The 26,785-nt window shown below is 31.0% G+C and overlaps 3 protein-coding genes across 4 annotated transcripts; 1 reads left to right on the forward strand and 2 right to left on the reverse strand.

The window, feature by feature from the left end:
- Window positions 1-9,776: 9,776 nt before the first annotated feature.
- Window positions 9,777-11,937, forward strand: LOC125831067 (F-box protein FBW2-like). Its single transcript, XM_049510260.1, has 3 exons — window positions 9,777-9,924; window positions 10,671-10,994; window positions 11,244-11,937. Exons 2-3 carry the CDS (start codon window positions 10,687-10,689, stop codon window positions 11,896-11,898), a joined length of 963 nt encoding a protein of 320 aa, XP_049366217.1. The 5' UTR covers window positions 9,777-9,924; window positions 10,671-10,686; the 3' UTR covers window positions 11,899-11,937.
- Window positions 11,938-12,551: 614 nt separating this feature from the next.
- On the reverse strand, window positions 12,552-20,234 carry LOC125831055 (polyadenylate-binding protein 3-like). 2 transcript variants are annotated; one of them, XM_049510246.1, is made up of 6 exons: window positions 20,072-20,234; window positions 19,868-19,970; window positions 18,245-18,315; window positions 14,458-14,649; window positions 12,896-13,026; window positions 12,552-12,816 (listed from the first exon to the last, which is right to left on the reverse strand). In XM_049510246.1, exons 1-6 carry the CDS (start codon window positions 20,174-20,176, stop codon window positions 12,768-12,770), a joined length of 651 nt encoding a protein of 216 aa, XP_049366203.1. In that variant the 5' UTR covers window positions 20,177-20,234; the 3' UTR covers window positions 12,552-12,767. The 2 variants fall into 2 exon arrangements, with proteins under 2 accessions (XP_049366203.1, XP_049366204.1); XM_049510247.1 differs by lacking the exons at window positions 18,245-18,315; window positions 19,868-19,970; window positions 20,072-20,234 and adding an exon at window positions 15,312-15,659.
- A 1,468-nt stretch (window positions 20,235-21,702) lies between these two features.
- LOC125831034 (ABC transporter G family member 1-like) lies at window positions 21,703-25,041 on the reverse strand. Its single transcript, XM_049510224.1, has 9 exons — window positions 24,775-25,041; window positions 23,952-24,031; window positions 23,404-23,868; window positions 23,215-23,301; window positions 23,009-23,134; window positions 22,740-22,934; window positions 22,575-22,661; window positions 22,221-22,479; window positions 21,703-22,103 (listed from the first exon to the last, which is right to left on the reverse strand). Exons 1-9 carry the CDS (start codon window positions 25,004-25,006, stop codon window positions 21,703-21,705), a joined length of 1,932 nt encoding a protein of 643 aa, XP_049366181.1. The 5' UTR covers window positions 25,007-25,041.
- Window positions 25,042-26,785: the final 1,744 nt, after the last annotated feature.

Here is a 26,785-nt window from a genome sequence, read left to right on the forward strand (position 1 = left end):
CAACACTATGTGTTTGTTTTTATTATAGAGGGAAAAAAACAAGATAGTGAAAAGAACAAGACAAGGAAAAGGAGAGGAAGTAATAGGGAAGAATGAAGGTTTTAATTAATTTGGACCACCTATTTATTTTTTGTTTCCTTCTCTATTTTTTCTTCATTGTGTTTTGTATTTATATTGGAGTTCGACTGAATTCGGACATGCTTTCTAATAAAAGTGACTTTGTATCTAAGAAGACTTGAATCTGATTAAGCTTTTGATTAAGAATAAAAAAATACTTGTCACTCTATCATAACCTTTGTTGGCAATGTCCTTCTCTATCAACATAATTAGCGACGGTTAAAATTTTATTATAAAATGATAAAAATCTCATACTAAATTTATGAAGCTACAAATTGAAAGAAAATTTAATTAGTTTATATATAAAAAAATTTTAAAAAAAAAAGATTTAATGTTTTCACAAAAATAATTATTTGGGGACCTCAAACACAAACATCATTTGCTTCCGTTGGTCCCGTTGGATATTACTAACAAAACTTAAATATAAACAGTTTTATACACTAGTTTTTGCATTCATTTTTATTTGTTTGTTATATATTAAAATACCTATCCAATTTTAATTATTTAATACTAAAAATTAGAGTGGCTAGAAAAACATTTAATGAGACAGACACTTTGGTTTTCAGATTTTGCAGAAATAAAAGAAAAAAATGGGCAGTGAAGTTTGACTCTGATTGATTTAACAGATGAGGAGAGAATAGGATATAAGCTTTACCTTGTGGTTAATATTATTATTATTTTGTTTCAATTTGTTTATATTATTTTTATTTTAAAAAAAAATATAATATATTTAAGATTTTGTAAGATTAAATAATATTTTAGTATATTTTATATATTTTTAATATAAGACAACAATGTTAAAAGATATTTTAATATATTTAACATATTTTGAATTTAAGATAATAAGATTTAAACATCATCATCAATTCTTTTGAGAGGTCACAATTGCTACGAACAAATTAATGATAAGGAAGCCAGCGGAATGATCAGCTGGACGAAAGCTAGGACTGTTTCCTTTCACTGTGTTCTTTATTGTGTCGGAGATATAAAGTGATTGCATTGAAAAAAAAATGTAAATTGGATTGATTTATTCTATGGTGAAGCATATGAAGCATTCGATCTTCTTTATTATTTTAAACTTTGTACAAATTTAAATAATACAAATAAATTAAAATAGAGAGTAGTATAGAATACTGACTCCCAAATTTTTAATTCTTTAATGTATAGAATATTTAGTAATAAAACTACAAAATTCAAAGAATATTTTAATATATATATATATATATATATATAGTTTAGTATCAATTTTGTATCATTTCAAACTGTAAAACATTTAAATTGGGATAGAAGAAATTTGGAGTAACGCTTTCAACATAATATTTTTTCATATTCGGAATTTGAATTCGAGACTTATGATTAAGAATGGATTAATTCAACTAATGCACCACAATCTACGTTGATGAATTGGTGTATATATATATATGGACCATACATTCGTTGGTTAAATTGAATGGTTGTTAAATGTAGAAGCATGTGCAAGCATTCAGTTTTTCATGGCCCCAACAAAGTACAACATGGTTCAAAGGTAGTAAATAATTGAAAGGTACAATAATAAATGAAATTGGGGTTGAGGAGACAATACAATATGATGGTTTCATTTCATTTGCTTTAATTATGAGTTTGGTTGTTGTTGTTGTTTTTGTGTTGTTTTTTTTGAGAGGGTGGGGGGGATTTGATTGTGAAGTGAAAAAAAAGTTTTTTGTTTTTAAAGTGAAAAATAATTTTTGAAAATTATAGAGTTGTTTTTTTTTTTACTTTTTGTCAGTAATTTGGAGTGATAGAAACTATTTTACGTTGCTTTTCAAATTTAATTTCATAATTTTATGATCAAACATGTTTTTCGGAGTTGAAATTCCAAAAAAGTAAAATATTTTCATGTTATTCACTAAGCATTAGACTTTTATTTGAAATTTGATTAATTTAAATCTACGTCAAAAAATCTCACTTTGAGATAAATTATTCCCTTCTAAGAATGAGTTCATACAAGTACTATTCAAATTTGAAATCTCAAACTATAAAAGTAAAAAAACATTACCACTCCATCAATCATAAGTAAGTTTGATAACACAATGAAAAACCAATATTGAGTGTGTTTTCCCAAAATCAAATCTCCTTATCAACAAGTGATGTGGTGGAGTGGTAAATACTCATTCATCCTTAATCAACAGGTCTTGGATTCGAGCCTCTTTGGATATGGAGTCGGCTTTGTCAGGAAGCGCTTTACCTCCCAATGTGAGACTTCCCAGCGCGAATTCAAATTTAGTTGGACTCCAATGTGAATACTGGACATCGAATAAAAAACAAAAAAAAAAATCAAATCTCCTTGAAGTGGATGGCGTTCAACAGACCCCTACCAGAGTATTAATTACTAACCCAAAAATTTATTTTAAAGAGGTATATATGCACATATAGCAATATGAAGAAGCTATACAAAGTACTTCTAAAAAAAATACTTTTTTTCATAAAGAAATCATGTGTTTTGATTATTATTATATACTTAATTATTATCTTTAATTATTTAAAATATTGACTCCTCATAGAAGCTCTTGTCATCAACTACATTAGAAAAGTATTTACTAATAAAAACGCCATAAGTCGAAGAAAATATTTTTTGTTCGAGTTAAAATGGAAGCAATGAAGGGGGTGAGTTCCGTAACCTATGTGAGCCTAATGAGAAGAGAGTTAGTCTTAAAAAGCAAGTCAATTTAAGATCATCTCCAAAAATTTGGTGTTTTGAGCTTCAACCCACATCAATTTTTACACCAAATTTGGTGTGTGAATAGTGTTACACCAATTTACTTTTTAAATATTTTAATATTATGTTATTATACAAACTTTTAATTAAACATTATATAAATTGTATGTTTTAATTAAATCTCTTGTATATTTAATTATTTTTTATGTAATATTTTTATAATATTAATTTTAGATATAAAATTTAGCTTTTTTATAAATTAATTTTTCTATTTATGACTTTTTTTAAAAATTAAATTTATGTTAATTCTACTATAAATTATAATTGGATATAACTACAATTAACCTTCACAAAAATTAAAAATGCAAACATATAAATTTTTAAACAAATAATACAATGTACTTAAAAATAACCAAAAATAATAAACATTCAACAAAGTAGTAATTGACATTCACCAGGAATTATATATGGGGAATGTTTTAGAAAGAATTTGTTTTATGAAATAAGAAAATATAAATGAAATAAGAAATAATAATATAATAATGAAGAGAAAAAAAAAATCCTTTTTGGTGTAAAATTTGATACAGTAGATTGGAGTTGATTACATAAAAAATAATATTGACATCAAAATTGATGTAAAATTTGGTGTTTGGATTGGAAATTCCCTAAGCAATTATAATATTGGACTATGTGTGTGAACAGTCCATTTAGGTTTTATTGTACTAATACTAATTAGTCAATATTTATTACTTTAAAAAAAATCATTACTAAGGTTACAATAAAAAAAATATACTCAATTATATTTTGACTTTTTCAAATGATAAATTATTTTAGATAATTTATTTTTAGTAAAAACGATAAGTGATCCAAAGTGGAGTACTAAACTAGGTCTATTACCAAATTGAAATAAGGAAGACCCCTCCCTTGTCCCATTTCATTTAAAAAACTTGAAAAAGTAATTTATTTTTTAAAGCGAAAAGTAATATTTTAAAATAAGTGATGTGACCATGAATACAAATAAAAGTTTTTTATAAGTATTTGAAATGAAAAAGGTGAAATTTTTTATTATTTTTTTAATTCTTAAAAAAATTATTTTTATATGGCTCTACCCTGCCTAGTAAGGCTACTAGCCTACTACTAATTTATAGACAGGTCACTCAATTATTGGATATTGGAGTTAATACCTCATGTCACTCAACTACTCATTCTTCTCTTAGAAAGTCACTCAACTTTAAAGTCATTCAACTTTAAATTTTAATTCAAAAATCACTTAACTATGCATTTTTTTCTTAGAAATTCACTCAACTTTGCATTTTAACTCAAAAGTCACTCAACTATCTACTCTTTTCTTAGAAAGACACTCAATCTATTTAATTATTTTTTTAATTAAAATTTACTAATTTAATTGTTTATATAACAAACCAAAATTTTAAAAAATTAAAAATACCATTTAAACCATTTAGTGATCCACCCACTTAATCTGATTCTTTAAAAAATATAATATGACCCATTTTATTTTACCCTTAATCCTAAATTATTCCCTCTCTTTCTCCTCTCCTTTGCTCCTCTACATTTTTCTTTTTCGTTCTCCATTGTTGGAGCAGAGGAGAGGAGAAAGAGAGGGAATAATTTAAGATTAAGGGCAAAATAAAATGGGTCATATTATATTTTTTAATGGCTTGGGTTAGGTGGGTGGATCACTAAATGGTTTAAATGGTATTTTTAATTTTTTTAAAATTTTGGTTTGTTATATAAACAATTAATATCAGCAAATTTTAATTAAAAAAACAATTAAATAGATTGAGTGACTTTCTAAGAGAAGAGTAGATAGTTGAGTGACTTTTGAGTTAAAATTCAAAGTTGAGTGATTTTCTAAGAAAGAAGTGCATAATTGAGTGACTTTTGAATTAAAATTGAAAGTCGAGTGACTTTCTGAGAGAAAAATGCATAGTTGAGTGACCATCTGAGGTATTAACTCTTGATATTGTTTAACAAAAGTTATCGTTCTTTTTTTTCTTTTTCAAAAAATATTTAAAAGATCATTCTAAATTTACCGTGTTTTCTTCATATTTTTTTAAACTATCAATAGTCCTAATTATCTAAAAAAGAAGAAGGTATAAGTCCAATAATAAGCAACCGATCCAAGACAAAATTATAATGTAAAAAAAAATAGTTGTAGCAAGATTTTCTTTATTATCGCACTCTCAAAAATGTATCTTTTTGTGCAAATCAAATTTGTCACACAATAAAACAAATCGCCAAAAAGTTTGAGTCACTCTACCATATTCTATAATAGCATAAGCAAAATAGAAAGTTTTCATGTCTTGCTATTCTATTTTTTAAATTAACACCTTTGATTTATTATAGACTACTTGCTATTAGGTAATTTTTCTTTTATTTAATCCACATGTACGGTGGACCTTCCTTTTTTTTGAGAAGTTATTTACTTTCACAAACATTTCTACTATATTTACTACTTCTCCCTATAGTTTGAAATAATTATAATTTATATTATTAATTAATAATTTTATATCATATTTTAAGTCAGACCTAGATACATATTTTATACACCTAAATACATGTTTTAGGCTACCAAATACATTGAAATAAGGAGAGAAGACGAGAGAGAACAGGAGGGAGGAGGACGAGACTTGTCAATATATCTGAATCACACCAGATACTAGTGTACTAGTGTGATTCACATGTATCTAGGACATAAGATACATAGGAGAATAACGAGCGAGATAGAAGGGATGTGAGTGAAATTTGTCTATGTATCACAGATACATGTAATTTCACTTGAATACAGTTTATCTAAAAAAAATCACACCTAATTTCGACCTAATGTATCATGAGATACATGTATCTAGACGTATTTGAACATACCAAAATCTGATAAGATTTGTAATATTACAAACTAACGTGTATCTAAGTAATTAACTCCTAAACTAATAGAATTGGTCCACATAAAATTAACTTTTCAAAACTTAAAATAATCCGACCCGACCCGAACCCATAATCCAAATAAACCTTCTTTCACTCTCTTTATTTTCATGGTTTTTTTTCTCTAAATACTCTTCTTTTCTTTTTTCTTTTACCAATATGGAATATTCTTTTAATAGTACATACTACTGTTTTTTACCTTTCTTTTATGGTTGATTCTTTTTAGTACTAAAAATTAAGGCTATGTAGCGTAAGCTATACATAAAGCTATGAAGTGAAAGTTGGGACTTTCTAGATTTGTTACTGTTGTTGTGATTTTATACTTCCTATATATTACTCTATCTATATCTATTATCATGAGTCACTCAAAAACATCTTTCATACAGATATTCTCTTTTTTCTCTCTGCCAAACACAATGTAAAGACTTGTAGAGTAGTGTCATAAGTTATGCTTTAAAGGCTCGTTTGGTATGAGAGATGAGAAATAATTAATTTGAGATTAATTTTAGGATGAGTTTATCTCATATTTGATTGGATTATAGTATTATTTTTATCTCATGTTGAAAATGAGATAACAATTGTAGGTTTAGCTAATTACGGAATAACTTGTTCTCTAATCAAACAAACGTGAAGACATAAATTCAGTGGCTCAAGTTGTGCCCCAAGGCATAAGTTATGTCTTTGGGGTATAATTTGGACTACTAAGACTGATGACTTGGGGAATAATTTGTGCCTTGGGCTTAGTTTCTTTTGCATTCAGATATAATTTGTGTCATACATATATTTTGAAGTATAACTTGTGGCTTGGGCTTAATTCTTCTGTGAGATGCATAATTTGTGTCACTAAACTTAAACTTTGGACATAAATTGTGTCACTAAACCTATGCCCCGAGGCATAACTTGTGTCACTAAATTAATGTCTTGTGAATTTTGTTTTGCCTTGCAATTTTTTATTTTGTTTTTTGCGTTGTCGGGGATATTTTCAGTCATTTTTTTTATATTTGAAATTTTAAGTGATAAAAAATAAAAATCATCAATTTAAAAGGCAAAAAATTAAAGACCAGTCCAAAATAAGGATATTTGTGTGAATGATCCATAATTGTCACAACCAGTCATTCAGTTTAAAGTAGGCCCAAATGATGGCTTAATCAACACTGACTAATAAATAAGGGTAACTTACAAAAATCTCATTAATTTAGAAATTAATTACTTAAATTCATGCTAGTTTGTAATATTATGAATCTTATCAAATTTTGGATTTTGAATACATATGTCTAGCGCGCTCAAATACGTCTAGATACATTTATTTCGGATACATGAGGTTAAAATTAGGTATAATTTGTTCAAAATACACAATTCCAAGTGGAATAGCCTATATTTGACTCTCTTGCTCGTATATCTCCTATATCGCTTGTCACTCTCTTCTCTCGCTCGCCTCTCTTTTCATAATTGGTATTCCAGATACACGTATCTAGTGTGATTCACATGTGTATGGGGATCTCGCTCACCTCCTTCCTATCTCGCTCTCCTCACTCCTTCTCTCGCTCACCTCTCTATATTTTAGTGTGTCTGGTAATAAAAATGCATATATCTAGGTATATCTGATTTGAAATCTGATATAAATAATTAATTAATGAGAATACAATATGTAATTATTTTAATTACACAAAGAATTAGTAAATATAATAGAAATGTTTGTCTATTTGATAGTGTTTTCATGAATCAAGCCAACACTAGCTTAGTGGACTGTGCTAAGAATTTGTTGGCCCATTGAGCCCAAAATCCACCTCCACACTTTTTAAAAGAGAAAATTTAGTAGTGAAATTTTGCAATATTTTAAAATGTAGTAACATGTTTTAATTGTAATTACATATTAATTGTAATTGAGACGTAAATATCATACTAATACATACTTAAAATCATTTTAATAAGCTTTGTTTGGACAGAATAATATTTGGAGAACCTTTTCATTGTTGCAACAGAATTATCCAAATTAGGAAATTGACGAGAGTTAAGCAAGACGAAACTAAAACAAAATATTATTAATGAAGCAAAAGTTAGAAGAAAGATTCTGATTTCTATAAAGGTGGACGTTCGATATTTTTGATTTTTATAATTTCGTAATCGACACAAGAAAATGGGGATAGATATCAAATACTGAACTTTGAAAATTTTATATATTGACAAAATATGTTCATAATTTATCTAACATTTGACATGCTAGTTTTTATATAAACCACGTAAAAATATTAGATCTTCATTCTCAAATCCTAATATTATGAATTTATTGACATAAATCAATTAAGATATGCAAATCACTCGTTAATATTATCCATATTTATGATCAATAATTCATTAAGGGGTCGTTTGGTGTGAGGGATAAAAATAAATAGTGATGTGATCAAATTTTTGTATCTTGTTTGGTTGTCATGTTTGGGATAACTTATCCCACCATTTATATCATAGTGATTGGATAAGTTATCCCAGGATAACTAACCCAAAATAACTTGTTCCCAACCAAACGACCCCTAAGGATAGATATTAGGATCAATACGACTCAATATTTTCAAAATTCAATTTGACAATTCGATAAGCAATGCTAAAAATAAATCATCTCTTATATGTAATCAAACTTCAAATCGATAAATTTTAATTCAATTTTCGATGACTTATGTCCGCCCTTAATCATAGATATATAAACAAAAGAACTAGCAGTAATAAGACACTTGATCATATTAGGTAGCAACATTAAATTTTAGTTTGGTTTAGAAATGAAATAACTGTGCATGGAATCATAAATGAGTGCAGCTTTATTTACAGAGACTTCAAGACACAATTCAGTGCCCACAAGTACTCCATACTTTTTATTTTATTTTTGGACATGCAATATTTATATTAAAATTTGATTAAATATAAATTTATGTATTACATAACTTATTTTTAAAGGTAACACTTTAGACAAGACATTTTATTCCACACAAATTTAAATTCAAATTTTTTAATTAAGAATAAAACAATTCTGAAACCATCCCAATCAGTACCCATGGTGATTACTCCATATAGTTATTAATAGACTGTTTGAATAAAATAAAATAAACATTTATAAACACTTATTTTAATCAAAATAACAAATATAAGTCAATTAAGTTCATATGTATTGTCAAAATGCTAACAAATATATAAATTAAGCAATAATATAAAATTAATTATTTAGATAATGAGGAATTAAATTACTTATACTTTCTTATGATATTTGATGTTAATATGATAAAATTAAGCCTTACAATGCTTAGACAACTTTTAGTACACTTCCTGCCTTAATGAACTATTTCATATGAGACAGGAGTTAAAGCAAGGCCAAGAGGAGGAGAGTAATTTCAGTATATGTAAGTTAAAGTCGAACAACTTATAGTTATCAATTTATTATTTTGTAAAATTTTGTAACTAAATATTAAAATATCAAATCATATCAAATTAAGTTTATATAATATTTTTAAGAATTAAAAAAAATTATAACAACAACAATGACATTGTATCCAATGTAATTCTACAAAGTAGGGTGTGGAAGATAAAGTGTGTACAACCCTTATCATTATCTTAGAGGTAAAAAAACTATTTTCGATAAATAACTCAAGAAAAAGACGGTCCAAAGCAGTATAAAGAAAGAAAAGTTGAAATGTAATTAAAAAAAACTACAAATAATAACCAAATTCAAAAGACAAGAAACTACAAAAAGTAATACAACTAATAGTAAAATAGAACAAACAAGACACCGCTCAACTATTTAACTAACCTCTTATCCTAATTTTTGTTTTTTCATAACCTTTTATTTACCATCATATCCTCCGTAAGTGAAAGTTGCATTATGTCTTGTCTAATCACCTCTCCTCAATGTTTTTTAGGCATATACTTTCACCGTTCTTGAAATCATTCATAGTCAATCTCTTACGACCCCCATGCATCTCCCCTGCACATACTCGAATCACCTTCACATTTTCCTTTTTTTTTAAGCCCTGTTATCAAATCTTGTTTCTTTTGTCTCTCTTCTTGTTTCTTTCTTCTACCTAACACTAACACCATTTTAACTGAAAACTCACATTCTCTTGCCCCTTCATTTTAGGCGGATAAACCGGTGTAAATTTGACAGATCCAAGAGTACAAATTCTTAGGTAAACACTATTATTTTTTTTTGCTGTTTTTGAGCATTTTTCTCTTTTTTACTGACACCCTTTCGTTCTTTGTATGCATTTTTTGAGTTTGTGCATGAAGTTGCTGTTTTGTTACATAAGTATTGTGGTTCTTGATTTTGGGTTTCTTCAGATACCTCTGTTTACTGGTGTAAAAATTTGATCTTTTTTCTTTTCAGCTGTACTTTGCAACAGAAATTCTTAGAATTCATTTGCTTTTCTTGAGAATTTTAGATGATTGTTTCTTGATTTAAGTATTTTTCTCAAAAGGGTGTTGGCTGATTTGGGTATTTAACACTCATTGGAATCTCATTGCTTTAGTGTTTTGCTGTGGCAATATTTAAGGTTGATCCTTTTATCTTTTTCTTAACATTTTATTTCTTGTGTAAAGATTGTCTCTTTTTGCTTTTTTATGGTTTACCAATTTGATGTATTTTGAGAAATCTTGTTTTTTCTGTTATATAGTTAGTTATAGAATTCTCTCTCTTTTTATGGCCTTGTGTTTAGTTCATCTTTTAAATATTTGTTGATTTGTGTTTGTGATTTCACTAGTCAATTGCTTACATTTTCACTTCTTCTGGATCTTGTTTATCATGTGTTGAAATTATAGCTGTTGATTACCCAAATTTCTGAGCTTTGTGCCTCTTTCAAGCATTGAAGCAATGAGATAAAATAGGTTTATTATGATGAAAGAATCTTGTCCTGAATATATCTCATTACTTTTGCAGCAAATCAAGAGCTAAGATGGAGAAGAGTTTTGAGTTTCGTCGATGGGATGAATTGATTCCTGATGCACTTGGGCTAATATTTAGAAACCTTTCACTTCAAGAGGTATTAACTATAGTCCCAAGGGTGTGCAAGTCATGGGGAAAAGCAGCAAAGGGTCCTTATTGTTGGCAAGAGATTGACATTGAGGAATGGAGCAAAAATCGATGCCCTGATAACCTTGATCGGATGCTTCAATTGCTTATTACAAGAAGCTGTGGCTCTCTGCGTAAGCTTTGTGTTTCCAGTCTCTCTCGCGACTCAAGCTTCTCATTCATTGCAAACAAGTTAGTACATTATCAGTCTTGATAGTATTTCCATCTCTCAGCTACTGCAGTAGTCTATAGTACATTTAAAGTTGCACATCGTTTTAAGATACTGTACTTCAAGATCAAGTGAGTTAGTATAGAGTTTCAGAATTGATGTGAATGAACTTTGAGATTGTTGGTGATTTAGATGGAGTTATGTGAGCTCTTCATCTAGCAGTAAAGACCATGACATTATTTGTCTAATCCCTTCTCTGTTTTGCTTGCAAGTGCCAAATTTCTGCAGATGTTGCGGTTGCCAAAAAGTGAAATAGGTGATTCCGTTGTGGAACAAGTTGTGGGAATGTTCACGAACATTACATTTTTGGATGTAAGCTACTGCTTAAAAATAGGAGCCAGAGCCCTTGAAGCTATAGGGAAGCATTGCAAATGTCTCACTGGTTTGCGTCGAACAATGCATCCCCTTGAGGTTATTGGCAAGCTATCCCAAGACGATGAAGCCTTGGCGATATCAAGTACAATGCCAAATCTCAAGCAACTCGAGATTGCCTACATGTTGGTTGGTACAACAAGCATAATTGAGGTACTTCAAAACTGCAGATGTCTTGAGCTACTGGATGTAAGAGGTTGTTGGAATGTGAACCTCGATGATGATTTCATGAAGACATTCCATCAGCTAAAGGTGGTTGGTCCGATTGTTGTAGACTGCTATGATGGGAATGGCTGGGACAATTGCTCTGACTATTCAAGTTCTTCTGGCTATGTACGGTGGGATTTTGTGGCTGGTGATGTGGACGATGATGACTTTGATGAGATGTCTGATGTGTATTGGGAGGATGATCAAGTTATTGAGGATGTCGAAATGTGGTTTTATGATGACTTAAATGTTGTGGACTCTGGATATGATTGGCCGCAATCTCCTTGAGGTTTGACGATCAAATTCTTACTTATTCAATTTCCAGAAGTTCTAAAAATTGTACTACCCTATATATGAAAGTTAGCCTGCTTTCTACAATGTATAAATGTGAATTCTGTCTTGTGTACCTTTTCCTCTTTTCTTTTTCTGTTCTATTACATTCCTGACTTTCTGTACTTACCTATCTATTCATATATAACAAAGATTCCATGCGTATATTCATCTCATCTGTCTAAGCACAGCCTTGATGGATAGAGTTATCTGATTCTTGTGCTGGTGGGAGGTACCTAGTATCCAGTGGAATACTCGAGGTGCACTCAAGCTTTCCGGTCACTACTGTCACGAAAAAATTGTGAAGTGAAAGCTAGAATCCAACAAGGTCTACCAGCATTTGTCTAAGTGATCTTCCAAGGCCCTCAAGAAGAGATCCCTAACGAAAAGTGTGCTGAAACATTGTTGACCCTGTTTGTTCAGAAGAGAACTGTAATCCTCAATAACATGTGAGTGATACAAAATTATCCGGTATCTGTGTTGGAGGAAGCATCCCCTACAAGATTGTTTCACGTTCCCTCAAGTCTCAAATCCGAGACCTCTGATTTAGAGGTGAAGGAATCCTTAGTGGCAAAAATTTAAAGACCAACTCAAAACAGTTGCAGCAGAAATGCTCCAAGTAAAATGTATTATCAAATCGGTAAATGCTTCCAGAATACTAATACAGAAGGGACTTCCCTAAAAATCACATGCAGATGAAGGATACCTAAACTTATGATAGGCAATGGCTATAATGTCTCAAGCAAAATCTAGTTGATACAGTATCATGATCTTTTATGATTAAAGTGACTGCTTGAATTAGATTTTGTAGCAGCATATCGCATGGTTTAATAGTAAGGCATGTACCGTGAAGCCCTCCTGAATCTTGGAACTTTCCTGCAAAATGCGAAACAATCATACGTGTGATTCATCTACTTGATTGTCGAGGCGAGATAATCAACTGAATCAAACTTACCCATATCCATAAGGAGAATAGAAATAAGGGGCAGGTGCATATGGCCTTCTGAATCCGTAAGGTTGATAAGGACTGAAACGTCTAGGGTGAAACTGTTTCATCCCTGGTACATTAGTCCTCTTGGGCATAACCTGCAATAGAGGGAAAATCACAATATGAACACATCAAATAAGAAAAGACTCAGTGGAAACACCGTATTAGTGTGTCATAGATAATATGGCATTTGCTTGCAAAATCAGAAAACTAAAACTTCATAAAAGTGCCCGAGTAGTTTGGTTTGACTGATTGAACAACAACCATATCCTCCCTTTAAGCTACTACTCCAATTAGGGTCAATTTGGCTCTTCAATTCGGTTATTTAAAACTTTGGTTTTTGATTCTTCGCTGATATATACTGAACCTAAATTGGTTCGGCTCTTTGGTATGACCTCATATTTAATCATAATACTTATACAAAACCACATAATCTAAATAGAGAACATAAAAGATTTTACAGTTGAACAAATTAGACAAACTCGCCTATTAGAACATTATAATCGACGTACAGTGCTGCAGTTATAACTCAATTGAAAGGGTCATCTATAGACGTAAGTTAAAGGGAATTAGCATGTTTTTGATTCTTCGCTGATATATACTGAACCAAAATTGGTTTGGTTCTTTGGTATGACCTCATATTTAATCATAATACTTATACAAAACCACATAATCTAAATAGAGAACATAAAAGATTTTACAGTTGAACAAATTAGACAAACTCACCTATTGGAACATTATAATCGACGTACAGTGCTGCAGTTATAACTCAATTGAAAGGGTCATCTATAGACGTAAGTTAAAAGGAATTAACATCCTATGAGGTAGTGTTCACCTTCCGGCTTCTACACAACTTATGCCGGATAACTTGATTCCTGCAAAACTTATGCCGGACAAGACAAAAATTTCTAAACTTGTGCCTTGTGAAATTAGGTCATGGATAAGCGTACTTTGGTCCACAATTTTTCATTAAATGAGCAGCAGGCGCAAAAAATAAAGACCACTTCAAAATAGGGGTAATCCGTGCAAAAACTTCTTACATGATCTGTATGCAGAATTGGGTATTTGGGTTTGGTCTTTTTGGGCTCAAAATGTGTATAGTATATATTTTATAATTATATAAAAATAATTCGGTATTTTGGTTAAACCCAAATACTTCAACTTCAAAACCGAAACAGGACCGGAGAACCGAATCAATTCGGTTCGGTCCGGTTTTAATGCCCACCCCTAACTCCAATCTTATTTTTAGTCGAGTACTGTAATCCACATATATGCTACTGTAGCAAACCACAATCAGTTTATGTGTTTTAGGTCTGACAAGACAAGGATCAGCAAGGTACAACAATTAAATGACAGATTTACTCTAAGACAGATTGTGTATTGTCACAACCTGTTCAGTATGTCCCAAGTCCTTTAGTGCAGAGCCTTCCGTGTTTATATATCTCACCTCCCACCAACAAACATGACATGACATGGTTGATAAAGAGAAACTACTCTATTCAAATAAAAGATGAAAAAAATAAGTTCACCTTCAACTGGCGTCCATGCAGTTCTGACTCATTCAGCTGGAGCGCCTCCTGAATAGCTTCTTGTTCCACGAATTCCACATACGCAAAACCTTTAGGTTGACCAAACTTATCAGTCAGGATGGTAACTCGATTCACAGTACCACATGCCTGGAAATGCTGCTGAACTTCTTCTGGGGTACATGCATAATCAACCTGTCACATGAAATTTATTAAACACGATATGGTAACTGCAAGTGACAATGAAATAAGGAATTCAACACTTCAGTCTTCATGGAAAGCTAGAATTCTTCATCTATTTTATGGTTAAGTTTTGCAAAACCTATGATCCCAAAGATAATGATATTATAGTATAATACACATCCGGATATCAACACATAAAGGAAGAGAAACAATTTTGTGCCCCAACACCTTCCAAACAAGAGAAAGATCATCCAGCTCAGCACACTTAGCTTTCCTGGCTTTACTAAGGTTAGACACAGAAAATATTTTCCATTTTTCTTGCTGTAAAATCAAATTTTGCAACTAAAAACGACTTCAATGCTCTAAAAGGATCTAAAAGGTGGTTTCAAGAAAAACTTTCATCAATCAATTACAAGTCCAAAGGATAATTCTCTCGTCGGCCAAACTTTGGAGTCAAAATGTTGACGGTCCTCATTTACATCCTAAACAAACAAGAAATACTCCTTACCCTCGTTCTTTCACCCCAATGAAAAATAGTGTAGGTACAAATGGAAACTGACTGCCGATCACCATAGAAGCACGACAAGAACAGATCATATAGTTCAAGAATGATAGTTTTGGTAGCCGTAGAAGAAATAAAAGATAAGGCCGAAGGCAAAGTAATGACACCTCACCATATCAGGCTTAATAGCTAGTCAAATCTGAATACTCACGTCCACCAGCTGCCTGCAGCAACCAGACTCGGCAACTAGAATTTGCATGCCGATGAAAAGGGTTTGCACTTCATAGGCAAATGTATCTTTCTTCTTGCAAGAAGGTCGAAACTTGAACCTAAGGTGAAAGTACTTTTAACAACAAAAAAAAATGATTTTGTGGTTTCCATTTTGTCATACTTTTTCTTTATCTCTCACTGCGGAATTGTCTTTCAATTCCATCTTTTTCCCAGTGGAGCTTCACAATATTTTTTTTTTCATGCTTTTTATCTTCTTTCTAATCTTTTTCTTTTCTTTTCTTTTTTCTCTTTTCTTTTTTTTTCTATTTCTTTTTTTTGCTGAATTGCTGTCTTTCTTATTCAAACTTTTCAAAAGTCAACATACAGGTAAAAATGCCTCTTAAAAGAAATATCTAAAATCAGAAAAACTTCTTCCACCATCAAAAACTTATGGTGCCAGCGCTATTCAGAAATATGAATGCACCTGCGATTATAGTGACAGAAAGTCAAGGCATGACTCTCAAGATGCATCAAAGTCAAACCAAAACAAAGAGATCATCAGAAAGAACCAAATATTCCTTACAATTACAAAAAGGAAAAAGACAATTACACCAAGAAGTTTGGACATTGCAACAGAAGAAACAAAAAAAAATGGTGCATGATGCAAGTTAAGATCAAGTTCTATATTTTCAAGCATAACAATAAACGAAGCTTTCAACCATCAATACAACCTCCCCAAACAAGATGACCACCCCTCACATTTTCGATATTCATGTTCTAATACCACATTCATAATGAAATGGGTCAAGACACTGCAACTTTATAGAGCCAGGAAACATGAACTAGGAATAAACATGCTTCCAACGCTTCCAAGGGAAATGCGGTGTATTACTTCTTTTATATCAGTAGATGTAATGAAAAAATATATATGCAATCCTTCAAGAATACCAACAGCTTTCAGTAGGGAAAAGATTTCCCCGACTATAGTGGAACTAGAATGTACTTTGCCCAAATGTACTACAGTTTAGTACGACCTCCACCCCAAAATAGAATTTGGTTTGTTTAGCTCCAAATTAAGAGAAAATTTTGACTAGATCATTATACGAGTCGCATGGAGATGTGTCTAATTGACAGGTTGAATATGGGAGGAAAAGAGCACTTGATTGAAGGATTGTCATATAAAATTAAGATGCTTAAAAGAAAAGTTATTTAATTTGAACTTGGAGAAGGAAAAATTATCATTTAAAAGGAAGTTTACTTGTCACAACGACAAGTAATTAATTAAGAAAAACTTGATCCTTTAACCACCAAAGTACTTAAAGCCTCCTAACTGAAAAACTTCAGAAGCAGGCTTTGCAGAGCGGGAAGGAGAAGTACCACATGATACTAGTCATCTACCATTACATTCCATAAGTCTAAACCCTTGGTTGACTCATTCTAAGATTCAACCCAAAACATGAATCTAAGGTTCAAATCTGTCAAAAATTAGCTCAACTCATATACTAATATTATCATTCATGCTCATTCCTCATTTTAAACTCTCAAGTATTAATATGCACGTCTCAAATAGTAATAAAAAATAGCAAGTAGAACACATGGTGACATCGATACCTTGAAATATAAGCTAGTAGTGATTACACTTATTATGGTGTTGCTACTTTTAATCTGCAAGAATTTTTCTTGTGAAATCAACTCTCAATTTCTCCTACCAAGCTTTCTTGGTGTCAGTAATATGGAGGGCAAAGAGTTCAAGTAGATTCCTCCTTCGGCCCCACATTTCATATTCACTATGTGAAGTGGAGTTGCCTAATATAATTCTTGTGTGTCATAATCTGATCCTCCTCTTCCTTCCTTCAGCGTGAGGCTTAGCGTGGGTTAAGTTATCAATTATTTTATATATGCAAGTATTTCCACCCTCACGACTAAGTGGATACTTATTTTCCCGCTTACAAATATCATAGTTTTATCTCCTTGTATATATATGATAGGAAATGGTTTATTTTTCATTTCTTAAGTCCTTTAACCCATGCCTGATCTTTCCAACTCAACTCCAAGGCATATCCGACATCCATATAGATACATTTTCAATTTATAACACATAAATAAAATCCATTACCATATTTATCATCAAATTAATGTGTTCAAGCCTTAGAAGCACCAGCTTTTTCAGGGGCTTCACAACATGTAAACCTATGACATGTGGAGGAAGCTGTTAGAGAATTAACTTGCCTCTCATCGTTTGTGTAAGAGGTTTGGGTTGGAGGCTCAGATTCTTTTCAAGATCCAACATTCATCCCTTGCCAGAAACCATGGTCTACTGACATAGGTATGCCAAAAGAGAAAAAAGAGACAGTGTAGCATAGGCTTATGCAATATAAAATATGCACTTGCACGGCAAATTAAAAGTCACACTACATAAACAACCTTCTTCTGCATACAGATTCATACTTTTATTAAACAACGGGACTATCAAATATACAACAATTATTACTACTGTGCATCAAAACCAAACAATTGATATCTGCTACGAGTATCTTCTATATCCATTTCCCTCCATTTGGACCTGCTTAATTATACTATTCAAAAGGTGTAACACGAGCCTAGGTAAGTATATCATAATATATTCGATATTGTGAGGATTTATAAATTAACTAATTTTAATTTGGTTGTCAGCCTACCACAACGTACATTTATCTATGCTTGGAATTAGCCATGTGAGCAAACTAACAAGGCAGAGTTCAAATTATCAAATTTGATCAACAAAATCAGTTCCACCGGAAAATCAAACAAATCACTTAAGAATACACCAAGTTATCTGAAAACATTCTTGAATCAAGTAGAGCACTTCTCCAAGAATTCAATCACCAAATAGAAACAATAGATTTTAGTTCTTACATTGCCAACAAATATTGATCTTGAATCCACCTCCTCGCGGTTTGCCTGGGATGCATCTGCATTAGCAGGATCTGCAAAATAAATGGTTCCGAAAACATTTAATCCATTTTAAAAAATAAAACCTCTTATTAAAACTGGTACCATTAACTCAGAAAATAGAACTTCAACAATAATTAAGAAAAAAAATTGTCCCCCGAACTTGGTTCAATTGCCAAAGGTTGAGGGACTTGTGACTAAAAACGGTTCGAGCCTTGCACCAAGAGAACTACGTCCGGTATTTATGGGCCCATATCCCCAAGTTTCAAGGACTGCGGTCCTAAGGGTCGACTTCAGACGGATATCAGTGTTAGGTTATAGAAAATTTTAAGTCTAGACTAATCACAACCAATTACTGGTAGAAATGTATACTTTAAGCCTCATTGACAATTCCTGGCTTCCCGCAAGTTTAGTGGTACTACAACTGATAAACTAGTCTTTACAAAATATTGAATCTTTCGTTTCCATTATGTAATGTTTTATTGCATTTCCAAAGACAAACAAAACTTGATCATTGTTTTGGGTAACGTTTGATCAGTTACTATGGCAAACTCTACCAGACGTTTCATCAGTTACTGTGGCAAACTCTACCAGAAAAGAAGCATCTTTTCATAGTCTCTTACAGACATATTATTTAGGGATTTAACATAAAAAGATTGTTCAACTTCTAAGGATAGTATAGTAACTGTCACAGACCCTAGCAGAACAAAGCATCCTTACTTAGATCCCAATAACCCAAATATCACAACTTTTTAAGGAAAATGTCAGAATATTAAACCTACAACCACTTCTTAACAAGCCAACAAACATTCCCATAGTAGATTAATAGGATTTCAAGCATTGACACCAAATTATAGAAAAGCAGGGGCAGAGCCATGATTGAGCTTACGGGTTTGGTAGAACCTAACGCACACCTTTTATTTGTGTTATAAAAAGAATTTATCCATATCCTAGTAAATTGCTTCTCTACCTCCACAAGGCAGAGGTAAGGTCTACCTACACTCTACCCTCCCCAAACCTCACTTGTGAGAAAGCACTGGGTATGTTGTTGTTATCCTAGTAAAATTGCATTTTCCAAGGGGCCGTAAGGCGTTTGGCCATGAAATATTTTTACTTCTTTCCGGAGTAAAACACATTTGGTTATAACATTCCTGAAAATTTTGGAATTTAACTGTTTTCACGAGGCAGAGGTTAAATCTGCCTACACTCTACTCTCCCCATACCTCACTTGTGAGATTTCACTCAGTATGTTGTTGTTATCCTAGTAAATTGCATTTTCCAAGGGGGCATAAGGCGTTTGGCCATGATTTTTCTTACTTATTCCAGAGTTAGAACTCCAGAAAACACATTCGACCATAAATTCCTGATAGTTTCAGAACTCAATTGTTTTTACCTTTTCAGATACTTTAAGAACACCAAAAATGCTTTTTTCACTCCAAATTACTCACAAAAATTCAAAAACAACCCTAATTTTCAAATATCATTTCATTTTGAAAACAAAAACTAATCTCAAAATTCTAGCTCCGCCTCCTCCGCATAGAAGAAAAATATAGTAATCAAGCAAAAGAAAAAGTGAATTCTTTTTACCTTGAACAGAACCCATCTCTTTCTCAACTTTGGCCTGCATCTCACGTAAAGCAGCAGCTTCATCTTCCATCTCTTTCAATCGTTTCTTCATCTCATCCAATTCCTTCAAATTTCACAATTCCAATCTCATTAGATCCAATGCTAATTAGGGTTTTTCTTTTATCACATGAAAAAAAGATATCATACAACAATGTAACAGAGTACCTTAACGGCATCCTCGTCGGCGGCAGGATGATTGTCCATATCAGCTTCCATTTCAGCCTCCATTGGGATTTCTCCACCGTAAACTTCATGCTCTTCTTCATCCATTTCTCTCTCTCTCTTTCTCTGCCGCAACTCCTTTTTTTTCTTCCCTAAATTGTACACTCTAAACCCATATACGGGGCGGCCCGACTTCGTTTTGATGTTTTTTTATTTTTATTTTTTTTCCTTTTATATAAAAGTACAATTAGTATAGTATACGGCTATACGCGATGCCTGGATACGTCCCTCTCCTTTCGGATACATTTCTATCCGTTTTCGAATACATTCATGATTATGTCTCCGTAAGTTTACTGATGTATAAGACATCGTATAATTTTAAAGATTTTTTGTAATTTAAAAAATATAATGTAATTAGCTTTTAATACTATGAGATTTATGTAAGTTTTTACTTATTTAATTAATATTATAATCACTTCCTATTTTTCTTTTTAGTATAATCATATGATATTTGGAAGGATAAAATTCAAATAATCCACTTTTTAATCATATGTTTGGAATTTTTAATTTCAAATATGAAATTCTAAGTCATCATATAAAATTTCAATTGTGAAATTTGAAATCGCATGACGAGATTGAACTAAATTTTTTTTAATTAAACAACTTAAAAAGTGAGTAGACTGTGATATTACTATTATGCAAAAGTCACTAATTGAATTAATTCAAATTTGAAATATTTGCATAAACATAATTATTTAAGGCCATTGTATAGCTCTCATTTATAATACAAAATAATAACATATCTAATATAAGCTTATAAAGTAGGATTGAGGAAGATAAAATGTATAGAAACTCTATCATAATCTTAGAGATTAATCACCCGATCCAAATAAATAATAATTTTGTAAAACTCAATTTTTCTATTTAATTTTTTTTAATGGGTGCATATAAAACTTTTCTTTTTTCTCTTTTTGAAAAGAATTCGTCCTTAGATTCAAATTTTCTGTAAAAACATAAAATAAAACTAATCATTAGTTAATACTTAAATGATTAACACAAATATCACTACACCAAGGAGGCATATTTCTAAGAATTAAACAATTATCTTGCATTAACAAGACTAGTCAATAGGGAAATGGCAAAAGGCTTGGCTTATCCCATACATCAAGAAGATAAGAGAACCCAAAAAATGGTATTGTTATTAACTCACATTACCCTTACTCTAAGGGGTCATTTGGTAGAGTGTATAAAAATAATGTTAAATAGAGCGTATTAGTAATATATCAAAAGATGAAATTCAAAGAGACAACATGACAAATTTAGGATAAACTTCACTTTCTCTTGTCAAATAACTCTTATCCCGATAAGATGCACAATCAACTAGATCATGATGAATAGTGTTTATGAAGTAGTAAAAAAAAAGGCCTAAGAAAGTAGGTACATAATAAAGTCTAGATAATATATTAATCCATAGTACAATTAACGAAAATACAAATTACTCCAACTTTTAATACTAGCAAAAGTAGGTACATAAAAAGACCAACCAGACATTGGTCTTGAACAAAACTACAAATAAACTTTAGTACACATTTTACATCAACAAACAAAATATAGTAATTCTCAATGCATCTTTATCAAGAGTATAGATTTTCAGCATGAGTTGGATTTTTGGAAGAACGAGCCATAAATGCTCTAATCATAGGTTTAACTTTCTCCAGAGTCTTAATTATTCCCAAAAACATGAACCTATAGAGTATTACCATTCCAAATAATATAGCAACATCAACCCATTTTGAATATCCCATTTGCACTTGCCATACATTTCTCAATATTTCTTCACCACTAATTATGGCTGGCCCTCTAATTTGTTCATTAGGGAAATTTAATCCCAAGAATTCATTCTTGTAAAATCCTTGATTTGCATATTTGTGAAATGCAATGTAATACATTGGGTACTTCCAAAATGGCTTAGGAAGATCATTAGGCAATCTGAAAAAACCTCCATTAAGCATCATAACACCTTGAATTCCAGCTCCTATATATTATCAAACGATCACAAAATTAGTACATGAAAATTAAATATGCCCCCCTCCCCCCAAACTAATTTTTACGTACTGAAATTTAGCTTAACATATTCATGTGACATCCTTACCTGTTATGATTCCCATGAGGAAGTCGGGGACAATGCTTGCCACAATCATCATGAGGCTCTCAACTAACATCATGGTTGTGAAAAGTACTAGTGAAAAATACGCAAAGTGATCGAACCCCTTTTGTAATCCGACGAGGTAATAAGCAATAGCGCCTGGTATAACTGAGATTAATATAAGGTAAGGAATGGAAGAAAATGTATTTCCCACCACATATGCAGCTACACCATAGTGTCCATTTAATCTTTCTCGAGTGAAAATCTAGAGAAAAAAAGACACATAATATATAAGTATCATTGTATAAATGGACAAATTATTTATTATATAGAGATAGTTAATAAGTGTCATATATATACTTTCATATCTTCAACAAATGAAGGGAATCCACCAATAGCCATAAAAGTCAAGAAGGCAGCAACAAACATCAACATTGAACCTCTAGCCTGAAAAACGTTAAAAAAAATACAGGATTAACAAAAAATCATCGCTAATTCTATTTAACAATGAATAGCAATATTTACCTGAATGGAGCCATAGTCATGTCCAATGTCATGAAAAATAGTACCAACACACAAACACAAAGCAATATAAATTGCAAAACGTAGCCAGTAATAGCCAAGATCGCGATACATGTTCACGAAAGACCTCCTTGTGAGAACCATACATTGAGTAATGAAACCTGCTTGACTTCCTTTCTTTGCATCTTCTCCTCCACTCTATACACAAATTAAATATTCATTAGATCACAAATTAATATTTTTTTTCAAAAAATAATTAATATTATACAAACCTGTTGGCAAATTTCTGAAACTTTACGTTGAACTTGTTGACAACCCTGTGAAGTCTTGTATGACTTAACAAGAATATCAATTGCTTCTGTAGCAGTAGCTTTTCCACCAACTCCTTTTTCAATATCCTAATTAATTAAAATCAAATAGACATTAATAATTTGATTTTAATTAATAATGACAAAGAAAATATATTTTTTTTACTTACAATATCAAAGTCCTTGTTGATTGTCCTTAGATAATGATCAGATGGATTCCTCATAGTTGGACATGGGAAACCATTCAAAGCAAAATACTACAAAACCAAGAAAAAAAAAAAGTTTGATTAGTCTTTTGTTGATATATTTTACCCAACCCGCTTTTTCAACACCTGTATGTAAAAGGATGTGATATGTACCTCATTAGCATTAGAAATGTTACCAAAGTAGACAATTCTTCCAGAGGACAAAAGGCAAAGATTGTGAAAAAGTTGAAAAACTTCACTACTTGGTTGATGAATTGAAGCAACAATAGTTCTTCCATCTTGTTTGGCCAATTGGACAATTTTATTCATAACATGATAAGAAGCAGCACTATCAAGCCCACTTGTTGGTTCATCAAGAAATAATAGTTTGGGCCTTTTTAATATTTCAATACAAATACTAACTCTTCTTTTTTGTCCACCACTTAGCCCTTTAACACTCCATCCACCAATTCTTGTGTTTATTGCATCTTGTAAACCCATTTCTCTTATTGTTTGTTCAGCCCTATCTCTCTTCTCTGATCTCGACATCGAATCCGGTAATTGGAGTTGGGCTGAATAGTAAATTGCTTCTTTTACTGTTAGGGTTGTCATCAATGTGTCATCTTGCGTTACGTATGCCTTTTAGGAAAAAAAAAAAGTTATGTTGACAGTATATAGAAATTAAACTCGAAAAAAGAAAGGTGAGATATTAATTGTCGTACCGAAGTGCCAAAAGCAAGTGATTGTCTACGACCATTGATGAGGATTTCTCCTGTTTGTCTTGTGTTCGAATCCAATCTCCCTGCAATTATATTATGTCCATCGCATTAACAAACTTAATTTTTAAATTTTATTTTACAAAATTAAAAATTCAATCCTTGTTTTTTCTCTGTCTTATGCAATAGATAGAATCCATATATTTTTAATTAAAATTTTAATTTTAAGGAAACAATCTAAGAAGTTTTGTCACAGAACGTTTTTCTTTTTCTTAACACGTAATATAAATTCTGATTAATTAAAATCCCAAAAAATAGAACCAAATACCAAATGTGAAAAAAAGGTCTCTTTCTAGTGGACTTAAAACATTCTCTTATACCAAACAACAATTAATGGAAGATTCTCAAGCAGTTGATGTTTGAAGTCAAAATATGTGGACCCTTAATCATCCTTTATATAGTATGTGGAGTAGTTCATAAATAAAACAATAATTTAAAGCAAAATCTCCTAAATTTAACCTATTATTACACTTTTAAACATTTACAAAAATAAAATAAAATAGAAAAGTAAGATACATAAATTAAAATTAGAAAAAAACATTCATCATCAATAAATTCAACAATCTTCTTTCTAAAATTATTCTCTGGACTAGATCGACCAATTCCTATAGCATCAAAATAATCAACATAGGGAATCATGTTTTTTTACCTCTAACTAGAATATCATATCAAGCTTCAAGACAGGAGAGGTTTTTAACCCCCTGGTAAATTTAGATTCATGAGTCAATAAATTTCGAATATCAGATGATTAAATCGAGAAAAAAAATACCTGCTAGAGTATCAAGAAGAGTTGATTTGCCACAACCAGAAGGACCCATAATTGCCAAAACTTCACCTGGTTGTACATAACCAGTAAGCCCTTGCAAAATAGCTCTTCTCCCACTTTTTTTATCAGGCACAGTTACCCATAAATCTTTCCATGTTAAATAAATTCCTTCATTAATCAACTTTCCACTCAAAGCCACATCATCATCATAACCAAAATTAGTATTACTAACCATAGGATTAGTAACACTAATTTGTTTAGGTGCCTCATGAGAATAAGTACTTTCCATCTCTATTGACCTTTTTATTTCAGAATCAACCCTTAGAGATGGTGCTTCAATTGAACCAATATTTGGTGTAAATGGGAAATTTTTTGTTGGAATATTAATGTTGTTAAAATTAGGAATATCTTCCGAAATAACGCTTTCATTTGTCTCCGATTCGTTACGTCTATGAGGCGATCGATTGGGACTAGGGGTCCATTTCGGAACATAATTAGATTGCGACTCCATTTGATACTCGCTTAATTTGTATGTGATTTTGTGCTAGTTAATGAGAATTCGAAATATAGGGAGAAAAAGGAGAGAAAGAAAAAGGTATATATAAATAGCTTAGATTATTGTTATGCTAATGCATGGAATATTTAGAGTGGAAAGATTGGTTGATATTTATAATGGCAAAAAGGAAGGTAGTAGGGAAGTTGGAGTTATATCTAGTTGTACTATAAAATAGTTGACTTCTATACTTAGGTTGACTTCTAAGGGATGAAATCTAAGAAATAAATGTATATACGTATTCAATTAAACATATTCCTTTGTTTGACATATTATTTTTAGTTTCTTTCTATACAGAAGACTTTTTTTTATTTTTTTATTTTTTTAATTCTAACTTTTCAATATCATATTTAAGATCATAAAATTAAATAATATTTGGATATATCTTTAATTTAAGATTATAAGATCAATTTTTTTAATTTTTATTTTATTTTATGATAAGTCAATATTGGTCAAATAAATTGAAACAGAGAAAGTATATATCTTATATAATTTGGCCTATTTATATAGGTCTTCCTTTATTATTTACACTCAAGTGGTAAGGTTGATTGGACCTTTTTCTCGATAATTGTGTGAAATGGAAATTGCTTAGCATCTTCATTTTATTTTATTTTTAACCATTTGTTAGTTTCTTACTTTTTAGTTGTAATAAATTAATTGGTTAATCGATAGTAGCGTGAGATATGTGGTGGAATAATTAAAATATTTTTGCCTTTAATAATTAGAGATTTCTGTTTCTTGGAAAAATGGTATATTTATATTTGTGATGAGGTTAAAAATATATATTTTGCTCATACATGCACGTGTTGTTTTATCTTTAATCAAATGTTTCAAATTTGAACCTTGATATAAAAAAAATCTCGTAAAATGAAAAACTTGAATAATAAGAATATCAGTATATTAACCATGTATATAAATTTCTCATTGAAACGTCTTGATGTCATGATTAGAAACAGTGTTGAATCCTCAAATCTAGCCAGAATTTGACTTCTATTAAAATATAAAAATAATAGTAATAATAACAGATCAAGTGAAAAATAAAATACACACAGAGACAAGCGTGTTTGACCGTAATTGAAGAGTCTTTTTCTTTTTTAAAAATAGATTATACGATTAAACCACTTTGTAATAATATTTTTCATTACTTCTTTTTAAGACTATTTTTATCTTCGGTCGAAAGTCTATTGGAATCGTCGCTCTACCTATGAGGTAAATATTAGGTTTTGTATACTATATTCTTTTCGAATCTCATTTTGTGAAACAATGTTGGATATAATGTTATTATATGACTATGAGGATGCATATTTTATCAAAAATTATTTTTAGCGGTCATTAACAAGGACAATAGTTTAATTGTCGACTTGTCGCTTAATATACGTTTAACAATAATTAATGTTCCTAAATTCTATAGTGATATTGGATCTAATGACAATTAACTGATGCTGACAAAGACTTTAGCTC

Source organism: Solanum verrucosum, unplaced genomic scaffold (assembly GCF_900185275.1).
Source record: "Solanum verrucosum unplaced genomic scaffold, falcon-dt-bn FXZP01000049.1, whole genome shotgun sequence".
NCBI classification, from domain to species: Eukaryota; Viridiplantae; Streptophyta; class Magnoliopsida; order Solanales; family Solanaceae; genus Solanum; species Solanum verrucosum.

What these genes read in the sequence shown, in the direction of transcription:
- LOC125831067 (XM_049510260.1), top strand. Translation starts at nt 10,687, where the DNA reads ATGGAGAAGAGTTTTGAGTTTCGTCGATGGGATGAATTGATTCCTGAT. An exon ending in TTCTCATTCATTGCAAACAA is followed by an intron (nt 10,995 to 11,243) that starts GTTAGTACATTA and finishes TTTGCTTGCAAG; the next exon opens with TGCCAAATTTCTGCAGATGT.
- LOC125831055 (XM_049510246.1), bottom strand. Translation starts at nt 20,176, where the DNA reads ATGGATGAAGAAGAGCATGAAGTTTACGGTGGAGAAATCCCAATGGAG. An exon ending in CCGACGAGGATGCCGTTAAG is followed by an intron (nt 19,971 to 20,071) that starts GTACTCTGTTAC and finishes TGAAATTTGAAG; the next exon opens with GAATTGGATGAGATGAAGAA. An exon ending in TATTCTCCTTATGGATATGG is followed by an intron (nt 12,817 to 12,895) that starts GTAAGTTTGATT and finishes CGCATTTTGCAG; the next exon opens with GAAAGTTCCAAGATTCAGGA.
- LOC125831034 (XM_049510224.1), bottom strand. Translation starts at nt 25,006, where the DNA reads ATGGTTAGTAATACTAATTTTGGTTATGATGATGATGTGGCTTTGAGT. An exon ending in CACTTGCTTTTGGCACTTCG is followed by an intron (nt 23,869 to 23,951) that starts GTACGACAATTA and finishes TTTTCCTAAAAG; the next exon opens with GCATACGTAACGCAAGATGA. An exon ending in CATTTGTTGAAGATATGAAA is followed by an intron (nt 22,480 to 22,574) that starts GTATATATATGA and finishes TTTTTTCTCTAG; the next exon opens with ATTTTCACTCGAGAAAGATT.